At 42.2% G+C, this 13,226-nt stretch overlaps 1 protein-coding gene across 1 annotated transcript in view; it reads right to left on the reverse strand.

The window, feature by feature from the left end:
• Positions 1–1,064: 1,064 nt before the first annotated feature.
• The window catches only part of FNDC1 (fibronectin type III domain containing 1), a 44,532-nt gene continuing 32,370 nt past the window's right edge, over positions 1,065–13,226 (reverse strand). The window contains exons 16-20 of the mRNA XM_009895539.1: positions 9,099–9,178; positions 6,974–7,003; positions 4,563–4,724; positions 3,011–3,133; positions 1,065–1,545 (exon numbers count right to left, since the gene is read on the reverse strand). Of these exons, the coding sequence (XP_009893841.1) occupies positions 1,430–1,545; positions 3,011–3,133; positions 4,563–4,724; positions 6,974–7,003; positions 9,099–9,178 (511 nt within the window). The 3' untranslated portion in view covers positions 1,065–1,429. The remainder of the gene's footprint in view (positions 1,546–3,010; positions 3,134–4,562; positions 4,725–6,973; positions 7,004–9,098; positions 9,179–13,226) is intronic.

The following is a 13,226-nucleotide window of genomic DNA, read 5'->3' on the forward strand; positions in this document are numbered from 1 at the left end:
CCCCCAGGTATGCTGCTCCTCTCCCAGGCTGTCAGAATGGTGGAGTCTTACTAACACGAGCAAAGGCTGTTGAGACGTTACCATGCAACAGTTAGACCAAGTTACTGAGTAAACCATTAATGCTAGATTTCCCAGAAGGACTACTAAAATCCTACATTATTGCAAACTTCCAAATACCTGCTAAAAAAATAATGATTACACCTTTCAACCATGTCAGCTTTTGCCTTCTGGTCTGGATGGAAGAGATTTTGTTAGTATTTTAAATAAACTGTATCCCACTTTGTCCCCAGGACGGATCAAAGTCAAAGGAGTTTCCTGCTAATTGACTCTTGTATTGGTGGCTTGGGCTTCTTTTTGGAGGGCAAATAAGTTAAAAGCAGTTTCTAATTTGCAAGTTACTCATCCCCTGCATCCGCACAGTGAAGTGAAAGATTCTGACGAGGAATAAATAACATACCAAATAAGATGAGAATAGACTGAAGAAAAGTTGCACTAAAACTTTCAAATAGCAAAGGACAGAAAGCTTAACTGATGCTGATAAAACTGCTGAATATGTGTTTTTGCTGGACTATACAGTGCCATTCTAACATGAATTGAGGGGTAGTTTCCCATTGAACATCCAGTCCAAAGGCAGCCAAGGAAGTGGGACACAGGTCTTTGACCAATATTTCAAATGTTAGACCAACAGTACTCACAAGAAGAATACAGCTCTTTCCTTGGTTAATATATTGTGCATAGCAGTATCTCAAAGAATTAACAGCACCTTTTACATAAAAATTCCAAACATATTTATCTAGTGAACAAGAAAAACTCAGCATCTCTAAGCAGTACTTCTGCAGATGTACAGTACTGTATATAGATATAGATATAGATACCTCAAAGTGAATTTACACTGTGACGCGGTGATTAGTCCAGCAGTGGGCAAACCCACAGGGTAAGTCTTCAGGAGCATATATTGCCTTTGGTGGGCGGCCGATTACATGGCATGATTGCATAGGAGAGCCCCATCGGGCAGCAAAGGACAGTTTAGCATCCCATTAAGCAAGCACAGCATGCTTAGGTCGTTCCTGCAAGATATAAGAAACTTCCAAATTTTCATGGCTAATACAGTTCTAGTTTTCACAGGTCACGCACATTGCAACCATCCCTCTGTGCCTTAAAGACCCAGAGGAAGAAGGTAGGAGACCAAACTTATATCTTGTCCCTGCTTCCAAGCAGAAATCAAGCAGCACCACAGATTTAGGCTGGTAAAGTGGGGACCATGTTTGACTTCACGGGAGTTTCTTGAGCAGCTGGTCTTCACTGGTTTGCCTCATTTCTCTTTTTTTTTTTTTTTTTTCTTTTCCAAATCAGTTGCTCACAGTCCGCTGGTGGAAATCTTTTGAAAAGCACGGTCAGCCTGCCCTGCCTAAGACAGGAAAGCAGACTGCTACCATTTCCCTGGGATAGGCACGCCACACTCATACCAGCCCACGTAGTAGTAGGGTGTTGTGTACCCAATGCGTCCAAAAGATACAGGCTCCTGGCGGTACTGGCGGTAATACCCTGTCAGGAGAAAAACGCCCATTAGCATTTCAAAACAGAGACTTAATAATTTAACAAAAGTAACAGGCAGCAAGAGTCAATCCCACAGCCCAAATGAAAACTTAGAAGCTGTCTGGTAGGGAGTTTTGTCAAAAGGGTATTTGCCAGCCCTGGTATTTGCTTTAGATCTTTCTTGAATGATTTCACTCTGATCCTTCATATTTCTTGTAGTTTTGATTGGTTTTACTGTCCAAAATCTCCTGAACTATTGTGTAATACTGCAGTCTGCCAAAGCGCTTCTGCATTTCACTGCAAAAGGTGGCTATATTTCAGCTGTGTTTATGAAGTTTGCAAGTCAGTTTAAATATATGAAGGACTCTGGGGCAAAAAATACCGTCAAATCCTGTATCTCATAGGGCTCAAGAGACTATCAACAAACATCAGCTTTTCACAAAACAAAAAAGTATCATTTCATGCAGTAAGTGTGGAGTTAAGCCCTTTCTCCTTCCGATAGCCTTTTTCTTCATCTGCAGAAAGGCTGTGACTGCTTAAAGCATTAGGAGAGGTGCAGCATTCTTCTCCACATAGCTCGTGCACTGGAACATCTGAAACACTCATGTCTTGTGCCAATAATATAATTTCTGTGTGCTCTCTATCTCTGTCTCCTAGACCTAGTAATACACATCTGGATTAATCATCCCTCTTTTGAACTGAGAAAAGCAGTACTTCCCAGTGATATATATCAGGGGCTATTTCAGTTTCTTCCTGGTAACACCACCATGAAAAGAATATCAACAAACAACTTAACATGGAAACCATTAAAGCCAATGGAATAATTTAAATCAACTGACTTATTGAAAAGATTGGCTGACTTTCATGACTGGGTTTGTTTTGTGGAGAAAGCCATCACCCTCTTGGCTATGTGGGCTGAGCAGTTTACTCAGAGGAACTCCTTCAAGGTGAGAATTTTCACTCGGAGGGAGATATCCACCAGGCCAGAATAAATGTCCTGCAATCCTACCTTTAATCACTAGACTCCTATGTGTTTTGCATTGAATGACCCAGTCAGAAACCATTTGCAAAAACCGTATTTGCAAAGATGCAGCTGGCCCTTTGTGGAAGAGTTTGCACCTCTGTTCAATGAGGCACATCATATAATTGGGAGAAAGGTTTCATAGACCTTTATTCTTTCTGGTTTTGCATTTTGTTCCTGTAAATTGTCCACATCATATGCTCCTCTCTTTCTTTCTTTCTGTCTCTTTCTCTCTCTCTCAACACCCACAAGTCCTTCTGGGACTTTCATAACCTGTTCAGCTGGGCCTGAGTACAAGACCATCTCATCACCTATTGCATCAGCAGGAGTCCTGAGAGAGCAGCCAGCTGCCATGGACAAAAGAGCCTCACTCTGTGCCCTGCTCCGTACTCCTTAAACCTACAGATGGGACAACAGGCATCTGGCCAGTACCCAACTCCCACATTGTCATACCTCGGATGGTGGGCAGGGCTTCAATGTACGACTGAGGTCCCGTTCTTCCGTCCAGGTGTGAATCCACAAACTGGCAGTGGTCCTCGCCCCTTCCCCAGCTATCCCCAATGCTATAGAAGGTGTCTGAAGGGTGATACAGACAGATTATTTGACTCCGCATTATTTTTGTTTGGGATGCTCTTTACAACCAGGAAAACAGATGTGGGAGAAAGGAGAAGTACTACAGTGACAAACATAGTATTACCAATGAACAAACGATGGCTGCGAAGAGGGAGAACACCACCTTCACACTATGGAAGAACATACTATGGAAAAGAGTAATGCGTTATAGCTCGGTAAGGAATATTCCCCATTTTGCAAGTCCGTGGACACTGCACCACAGATAACAGGTGGAGGGAATTTCAACTGAACCAGTCATTTCAATATGGCATGAGAAAGTAAAAACCACTCAATTTGTCAATACCATCAGTTTGACTGCAGTCTCAAAAGAAAACTAAAAACTGTGGAGCTCTCTCTCTAGCAGATGAGGTGGGTCCTGCCACCCTGGTTGTTTCTTATCGTATATTCAAACACTGCCTTTAAACTATACAAAGGCATTGCAATAAAAATAACACATCAGCATAACCTGAAAAGCCATTGAGATAATCCGAGTACCCCAGATCAACAATATGGAAAGTTTTCTTCGTTAACTCTCATCAAATACACCCGTGTAAGAGCTACTGTTAACCCCTGGGAGTACTGCTCACCCAGTCACTGTAATACCAGCCTTTCCTCCCCCACCCCGTTCCCCATCTCCATCTGCCCTGGGGCTTTTGAGGATGTATTGCTCTGTCTGATGCTGTGCAGCTGGGGCTCACACACCCACGGAGCAAGCGTGGGACTTCCCAGGGAGACGTGTGGGCAGCAGAACTTTGTCCTCACAGTACAAAGCACATTGCTTTCTCAGGATACAAAACCACACAGGCTTTTCAAGGGAAACTTCCTCCTGTCCTCTGTCTAAAGATCTCTGCTTTAAAGCTAATGCCAGGGTGTGAATGTAACGTGAAAGCAGGGCAGCTCAGCTATCACATCCCACCTTCTCCCACCTTATAGCAGCCTTCCAGTACCTAAAGGGGGCCTACAGGAGAGCTGGGGAAAGACTTTTTACAAGGGCATGTAGTGATAGGACAAGGGGAAACAGCTTCAAACTGGAATAAGGTAGATTTAGATTAGATATTAGGAAGAACTTTTTCACTTTGAGGGTGGTGAGGCACTGGAACAGGCCACCCAGAGAAGCTGTGGAAGCTCCATCCCTGGAGGTGTTCAAGGCCAGGCTGGATGGGGCTTTGAGCAACCTGGTCTAGTGGGGGGTGTCCCTGCCTATGGCGGGGGGGGGTGGAACTAGATGATCTTCAAGGTCCCTTCCAACCTAATCCATTCTATGATTCTATGATTCTTGAGAGAAGGACTCCCAGATAGCCGTCACACAATTCCTTCACAGACAAGGTGAAAAAAGCGAGAAGATGGGAGATGACAAGTAATCATGTATCAGGACATTAATCTCGGTGCCTACCTTTCAGGTCATCGCTGAGGTAAATCTTGTACCTTAAGGAGTTGCAAAGAACCACTCCTACAAACTTGCGGTACCAAGTTCGTTTCACATACTGCTTGCCACTGCAGTCTGAATAGGTGGGGTCATATTTAAAAGTGAAGGGGATCCAGATAGGCTCACCACCTTGGAGAAGAAAAAAAATAATCAACATTAAGGACAGACTTCAGCATTTCAGTCTGACTTTTGCTGAGGTTAACATCTGATAATATGTTTTACAAGACATGCTGCTGCAGATTAATCCAGAAATACTACTTCAAGAACAAATATATATAAAAAAAAAAAATTTAAAGCAAGGGACTTGATTAAATCCCTTCTATGTAGTAGACAACACTAACAGTTAAGATGATAAAAAACATGATTTCATGTACTGAACCACAGTTTTAAGTAAACAAATAGTCTCTGTTTTTAGTAAGACATCTTCTCTACCTAGGGATACTCATTTTGTTTTCTAAACAAAGCCTGATCCTAGGTCTGACAGTGACACTGTCTAAATAGTCACTTGCATTTTAACACTAAGTACAAGACTTAAACCTTTTGCTAAAAGACAGATGTTAAAAATTCAGTGGTGAGTTAACAGCCTGTGATGTGAATTAAAGTCTATTCTTGCTATTTAGTTAAAAAGATCAAATCAGAAACGTACTTTTCTGTTGTGTTTTCCCACACTACATCAAAACAGATGAGGTTTCAACAACAGACAAGCGAGACCTTTCTTGGGGAATTCTGTCCAGAGCGCCGCTGCAGAGGAGACTGCTAAACTATATCTCAAAAGACTAAATATTCCTACTGGCTTGTCTAAACGTTTGCTTTATGCTTATACTAAACAAGTATATTTTGAAATTGCTGTTTTAGCAATGTATATATAATTACACAAAAAGCTTCCAATGTGATAACTGACATTTTTGTCTCTACCTACAGCACAAAGCCCTGTTTTCACTGTGCTATTTTGAGGTGGTTTACACATGAGATTGAGAGTTTTTTCTGTTAGTCATTCTTTCTCCCTGTCACCAGGCATATGGACCAAATCCTGCAAACACCTGCATGTGAGAAGCAATCACCGATCAGCAATCCCCAAAACACCACCAGTATGGACACAAACGCAACTGGACTGACTTTACGCAATTAGTCATGCAGTGAAACAATTGCAAGATTTTGGCTTTAGAATACAGCAATAAACTATCTATTTCTTGAATGCAGTTTTATTGCTGTGAATGGTCTGCTTTTGTCCATCATTTCTGCCCACCTCCGAAAATTATGAAGGATAAACTTAACACATCATGCGAGAGCCGCGCTGGATGTTCAGAAGCTCTTAATTTCCACAGGTTCCCAGAGCTCTGCCACCTCTTTTTGGTCTATCTTATCCACACCACTGCAGCTACACAAAAATATTTTCTCTTTGTCCAGTCAATGCAGAAACTACGAGTGCAAAAGCCATCACCTTCCCAAACCTCCTTCCCATGATCACACCCACAAAATAACTAACAGCAAAAAACTTCAAGGTGACCAGTGACACAGGAAGGCCACTGCTCTCAGAGGCCTCCCACACTGACTGCCAGAGACACAGCGTGCTTGTGCTTTCTGAATTCTGTGCATCATCAGAGACATCTGAGAGGACATGGAAAAAACAGACTAACAAGCATAATAAAGCATAGAAGGGAGGGAAACACTGGACATTGTTTTCATGAACAATGTAGTCAAAAAGCCCCAATACCAACCATTTGAACTCCTTAGGAAAGCTGACAGAACAGAGGGTTTTTTTCCTGCTTCTCTCCCCAAAGCATGCGCTGTCTGGGCTTACCCTACCAATGTACATGCCAGCAAGGTGGGTCCCAGCACCAGGACATCTGCTCTTCTGACGAGGGGCTGAACCGACTTATTGCAAAGTCAGTAGGCTTGGAAATGCAAAGCAGGCTCAACAGCTTCATGGCACATCCCTGTCATCCAGGTCAGCCACAAATCCTTGAATATTTTTTTTTATTATTTATAAGGGCGTGATGATCAGTATAGATGAGCCCAACAAGTAGAGACAGGAAAGACTGATCCCACTGTCACAGCTCAGGTAACTAAGGGACACAGATGCAGGAGCAAAACAGTTCAGCGCTTATTACTAAGCAATTAAAGCCGTTCTACCAGGTAAAAGAGAGGCCAAAATCACATGCTTAATCTAACACTTCTTTACAAGGTTTCTTTTCAAAGACCAGAATAAGGGATCTTAAGACCAAAAACGTTTTTTGAATTAGCACAACGAATTACTGCCTGTTCTTACTTAAAACTGTAACTCAAACTGCCTGTTAATATACTTTTAACACCTATATTATAGCTGTTTTCCACAGGGTCTATGCACGTCATGAAAGAAACATCAGAATAAGACTTACCAGGTGGTCTGACAATCAGGAGGGGATTGTCTAGAAAAACAAAAAAATAGGAAAAAAATTAATATTTTGTTGCAAACCTTGTTTTATAGTATGAAAGACAGAGTGTCACTCAAGAAAATGTCAGTTGCAGAGAAACTACCTTTAGCTACATTATGAATGTGGGATTTACATGTCTTGTCGATTTGCAGAGCTAATGAGTATTTGTTATTCCACTGTTTTTCTCCGTTGGTGAAACTTGCCACAGGATTGTATATTTATTCTGATACTGCAAAAAAATCTATTAAGAATAGTATCAAAGTTCAAAGCCCACTTTGAAAAAGATTTCCTCCTCTCGGAAGGTCCTCAGAGCAGGACAGTTTCCCCGTATGCTTCTGAATATATAGTGTCAGTTACACCTGCAGGCATAACTTCCAATGGGAAATGTAACCTACTTCTTGTATGCAAATCTCAGTCTCAGACATCCATTGTGTTTAGTACAGTTGTTTAGTGGTATTCATTAACAAGTGAAATGCGTATTTTTAATTCTCTTTGCCACAGTGACAGGATTTTTGCAGAAGGCCCCTGGGGAGTGCAGGGACCACTGTCCGCTACCTCAGGAGCTTCTGCTCACTTGAAATACTCTCTTTTTTAAAGAAAGAAGGATGGAATAGGCGCGGAGTAAGGACAACAAACCAACATGATCTAACGCATTACCTTGTCTGTATGCATTATGTTGCAGTTTCTGTCACCTCTTAACTAGCCCTTATTGTGCACAAAATACCTGAAGAAAAAGCACAGCACTTGTCTGCTGGTGGGGAAGAAAAACTCCAGGGAGTTTTTCCAGTTTGATGAGAGGGAACAACGGTTTTGTGTTCTCTTCAGTGGGTTACCAGGGGTAAGACTGAACGTTTTCAATAAGCTGCTTGATTCTACGATGGCATTCTTTATTGAATATTCTCATCAACTGAAATCTTTCAATTGGACTAGAAGAGCACTCTGAACAAACAATTTCTGTCTCTTCTGACCTACTCCATCACTGTAACTATACCATCTGGCTTTAGATTCCGCAACTGCTTTTGTTCTTGTGCCAGCTGGAAAGTCACCTTTGGCCACATGACAAACGAGAGATCAGTGCTGCAAATAAAACTTTAAATCTGGTGGATTTAACCGGTTAAATAAAGCTCACAAGGTAGCTGATTTTGGATAGGAAAACTAGGCATTCAGGCTCATATACTGGCAGCCAGCTAATCAGCAAAACTCTGCAAGATACAGCATCCCGCATTTGTCCAGTGTTAAACATTATGCTTGGATTTATACTTGAGCTTCTTACTACTTTAAAAGAAATCTGAGTATGTTATGCAGGACTGTTTACTTATCTTGCATCTTTCTCTCCCTTCTCCCTTCTGTGAAGACTTATTTCCATGGTTCTTAATGGAGCTTCTGAAGCTAGCACTACAAGTTGAAGTCAAACGAGCAAAGGCAGAGATTGCGTAAACCCCATGTTGTCAAAAGGGTAAAATTTGCAAGAGACAACAGACCTTTCGCTCAACTAAAGACTGAATAATTTCCCTTTTATTATTCAGTGGAGTCATTGGCCTCTGGCTCAATGGAAGAAGAAATGGGTAAAAATAGCTCATTTAATGTACTATTTTTAGAAGGGGGTTGCTCTTGAACACGCTATTAGCCCTGTGAAAGAGCAGCATGCCTTGTCAAAAAAAGAACACAGAACTCTGCCTGTCTGACGGAACAATTGTTTCCTATATTTCTTCCAGAGACAACCGCTTCCAACTGTTCAGCTGTTCACAATTAGGAAGCTAATTTACTAAATGTTTGGTCAATCTATCAAAGACATTAAACTTCCCATTGCTTCCGTGTTGTTAAACATTAGTAGTCTTTTGTATTTTAAATTCAACTTCCTGTTCCCCTGAAGCTCACTTTAATGTGACTTATATTGTCATAATGGCATTAAGAGTGCATATTATTTTCCTAGCTTTACTGAAAGCAAATAATTAACCTAAAAGTAAATATCTCAGAACTAGCAAGTTCAGGGTAATCACCATTATTACCGTGCTGGTTTCAGTCATTGACCTGCTACATCTGTTACTAGGAATTCAGTTTTGAGATGAAAATAAAAGCCAAAGCGTACCAGATTCTGTGATAAATGAGACTGAAGAGCTAACAGGTCCATAACCAAAGGGATTCTTTGCTTGGACTTTAAAATAATACCTGAAACAAAAAGAGAGGGAAAATAAGATTAAAACATTGATTCCACTACAATTGCTTTATTATAAATAATACTAAAACAGGGTGAGAGTCAAACCAGCAGAATTCTGTTGAGTCCAGGTGTCCTTTGCATTAAATGGAGTTGGATACTCAGCCAGGGTATGAGCTCGCTGGTACAAACAAATTTCTCCTTTTTGCAATTGCTCACGTGCATATTTTTGGATCATTTATTTTTATCACCCCCGTTCCAAAAAATACACATAACTACATCCACTTTATATGAAGCAACCAATAGCAATAGACTAAAAGGAAAAGTTGCAAGGAAATTAAATTCTGGTCTCAGGATCAGTTTTAAACCAGATTAACCACAAAAGCAGTGGTGTGAACTGCAAACTAAAACTAGATCAGATTTATAGGAGAACAGAAGCTAATATTTTGACCTTTCTGTAAAAACTCCAGCAGCATTAAGATCACAATACTTCAGTAATACGAGAAAGTTTCACATTGCCTTATTGATTCCCCAAAGTATTTAAATCACATGCTTAACGCAAAGCACATGACTCACCACTGGAACTCCATTCTCTGATAGAAGGAAAATTATCCTCACTCTTAGAGAAGAATATGTGTAAGCACATTTTTATTTCATTTCCAAATACAATAATTTTTATTTAATGCCCAGCCTGACATTTTTTTCCCCAGATTAATGTTTTCATCTTTCACTTTTTTCTCTGTATCCAGTCCAGCAGAAACCAATTAGAATGGAAGATTACTGTAAAAAGTTCCAGCACAGCATTTTTGAAGTGCCTGAGTTTAGGTTTTCCCTTCTTGCCTGCTTGCTCAATTTCATTCTTGTAAAGAAATTAATAAAAAAATGCCTGCGCCTCTGTGATACCCACATAGCATTTGGATCTTGATTTAGCCTCTCATCCAAAAGCAGACATTTCCAAAAGCGCCATACACGGCCCACATAACAGGGCAAGTGCTTACTCGTGGGGACAGGTGCCACTGAGTGCTGAATTACCTCCCATAGCCATGTCCCACCTGAGTGGCAGGCCTGATGCTCCTGGTGAAAGTGAGCCTGCGCCATTAAAAACATTAGGCTGCTCTTGAAGGCAAAGCTCTCCCCATCCTGCACAGGAACCTGCCAGGGCTGCTCCGCTTGCACAGCTGAGAGTGTGGCTCATGGCAAACATGCTGTGACATCCCCTGGAAGCTATTGTCACCTGGCACAGTTTATGCACCAAGCGTGGACACTGTCCACAGTACAAACTTCACTCCTTTTCCTTTCCTTCTGTCCACAATAAATGACAGTAGCCTTTGCAACGTAAGAGTGTAATGTGTTCTAATGCCATGTAAGATGCTCGCACTTTACAGCCTACCAGGCAGCAGGAAATTCAACACAATCCTGGTGCAGGATCTTTCCTATTTTTAGTCTGCCACTCAATTTTTACCGTGTGCGCTCCCCTGTACCATGAGATGTATCTGTTCCTCAAGGACTTAACCACAGAGCAGGGCTTGGAGGTTGCTCCTGAAAGGAACCTCTCTGGCCTAAGCACCAGCAAAGCACATATGAAACTATTCACACTGAGAAACCAGAGGTGACCCAGTTGAACCAGGCCTTTGGCCAAGGTGAATCTCTTTTTTCATTAAAAAGAATACATTTTTTTCATGCAAAGTGAACTGCTTCACCTCAAAATCAAACTGATCCCTAAGAAAAGACTGAAAAGATGTGCAAATAACACCCACTTCTTCAGCATAAGGGTGGCACTCATGTGAACACAGGATTTTGCTGTGAAGCAAGGTCCAGCGTATGTGCCAGGTCACCTTCTTGTTCACTCTGTGAAAATTACAAGCAGGTCTTCTAGGAAATATCAATGTGGAAGCTCCAGGAACTGAAATATTCTGGGCTGCATCCGTGGCACAAGCTTTACCTCGTATCTGCGCCAGACCTGGAGCACACGCATGGCCAGACCCTCTGCGGGACACGTTCCCACCCCTGCATGGGGGACATGCCCCCTGTCCCTGCTGCCTCCCACAGCTGACGCCAGAAACCGGCTCCACTCCTGCTTTCTGCAGCCAATTTTGCCTGTAATGAACGACGATAGGATGCTCACAAAGGACCCGCAACTTTCTTTTAAAAGACACCATGGCAAAAAGACATTGTGTTAAATAGTGAAATTCAGCAAAGCTGTGTCTTTTGCTCACTCCTAGCACAAGCCTTACGCTGGCAGAAATATTTGCCAGGGGTTTTAACTATTGCCCTTGATTTCTCGACCGCAGCTTGTGAGTGTTTAGCATGGCTGGAGAAACAGGAGAGGGGAGGTGAAAAGCCTCCCGTGTGCTCCTCTGCTGTGGCCACCTGAGCAAACACGGCAGCCTGAGCACCGCTCTAATCCCCTGAGTTGCCAATGCTCTCACGGGACACCTGCATCCATCCATACCTCCTTCACCTACTCGTACCTTCCCCACTCGGGTTGGGGCAGGGGCCGGCAGCACAAGGCTGAGCAGAGGGACAGGACGGAGGGCAGTGATTCCTCACGCTGGCTCCCGAACCGGCTGCAATGCAGCACCAATCTGCGCTGGCTTACCCCTGCACTTGGTGTAACTACTTCAGAAGAGCAGGAGAAAAATGTTTTCCAGCCTGCATCTTTCCCAAAATGCTTCAACGCATGGTGAAAACATCTGTACAGACGCCCGACTTCCACACGCTTCCACAGAGGCATAATTAGATACCACCTTTGCAACACAGTGGCACCTTCTGAGCAACCCTTTAAATGCACTTAATATGTGTGTATTAATGCTAGCTCCAAAACATTCCCATGAGAAAACGAAGTGCCATGATCCACATCTGAAATGGCAGAGAGCAGCCCAAGAACCTTGTGCTCAAAACACATCTATTTAAGTGGGGAAAAGCATGCGGTTTTGTATCTAATGCGTAATGCAGGAACTGATTACCTATGCAATCAGGGCAACTGAGCATTCAGGTATCCTGTTACATACATAAAAGCCCATCTGGGACACATGATTGTTTAAGATGCCTGCTTGACTGTCTGGAAAAAGCAGCGATGAAGTTATGAGCACATTTTTCTTCGCTAAATTGGAAAATTAGTTCCTAAGCCTTTATATATACAAGAAGCCTTTAGTAGTGCCAGAAAGAGAGCCAGGTCTCATGACTTGCTGACCTGTGATTTAAATATAGATGATGCTATGATTGCCGTATTAAGAACGTCAATAAAATAATGCAGTCAGGATATATTTCTTTCTCAGACATCACAAATAAAATAGGAATTGGCAAAGCCCTCCTAGGTCCAGGCATCTGACATTTTCATTAGTCAGAATCCTTCAGCTGATGAATTTGCCAGGAAATCTCAAACCAGTATAACTCAACTGTTCTTCACCACATAAATACATGAACAAAATTTGTAATATATAAGTTGGTTGTGCTTCGATTACACTTTGCTTAGGCAGAACTGCAATGAATTGTTACCAATAGGCACCTAAAAATCACAACTGCAAGAGATGCAATACCATTTGTTGTTTATTTTCAACAGAGTCAATAAAAAAGCTTTTCCTCCTAAGAATATATCTCCTTAGAGATTTTATATATTGCTTCCACTGATATGTCAAAAAAGGACATAATAAATTGTAATGGGGCATTGGATATATAATATTTTTATTCATTTAGACTGTATGACTAATCGTATCACCACACCTGTCACTTTGAGCAAAATCATTTTATGACTTAATTCAAGGTGTCTCCCTTCTGTTCGCATTAAATAGCTGGCACTCGCAGCCACAAAGTGAGATAATCGCTCAGCACGCTAATTAGGGAAACAGCTGTTTTTAAAAAAATTCGTTAGCCATAAAATCCTTTTTCCCGCCTCTCCAAAGGCATGCCTGCATGGCTCCCCCCAGCCCTGCACCCCGTCCAGCAGCAGGCTGAGACTGGGGGACACCAGCCAGCCACGGGACGCTCAGCAGCTCTGTCCGCAGGTGCTGGCAGGGCAGGACCCATAGCACCACGACCGCCTACCAGCCACGGGGATGGGGG

Source organism: Charadrius vociferus, unplaced genomic scaffold, assembly GCF_000708025.1.
Source record: "Charadrius vociferus isolate BGI_N301 unplaced genomic scaffold, ASM70802v2 scaffold142, whole genome shotgun sequence".
NCBI classification, from domain to species: domain Eukaryota; kingdom Metazoa; phylum Chordata; class Aves; order Charadriiformes; family Charadriidae; genus Charadrius; species Charadrius vociferus.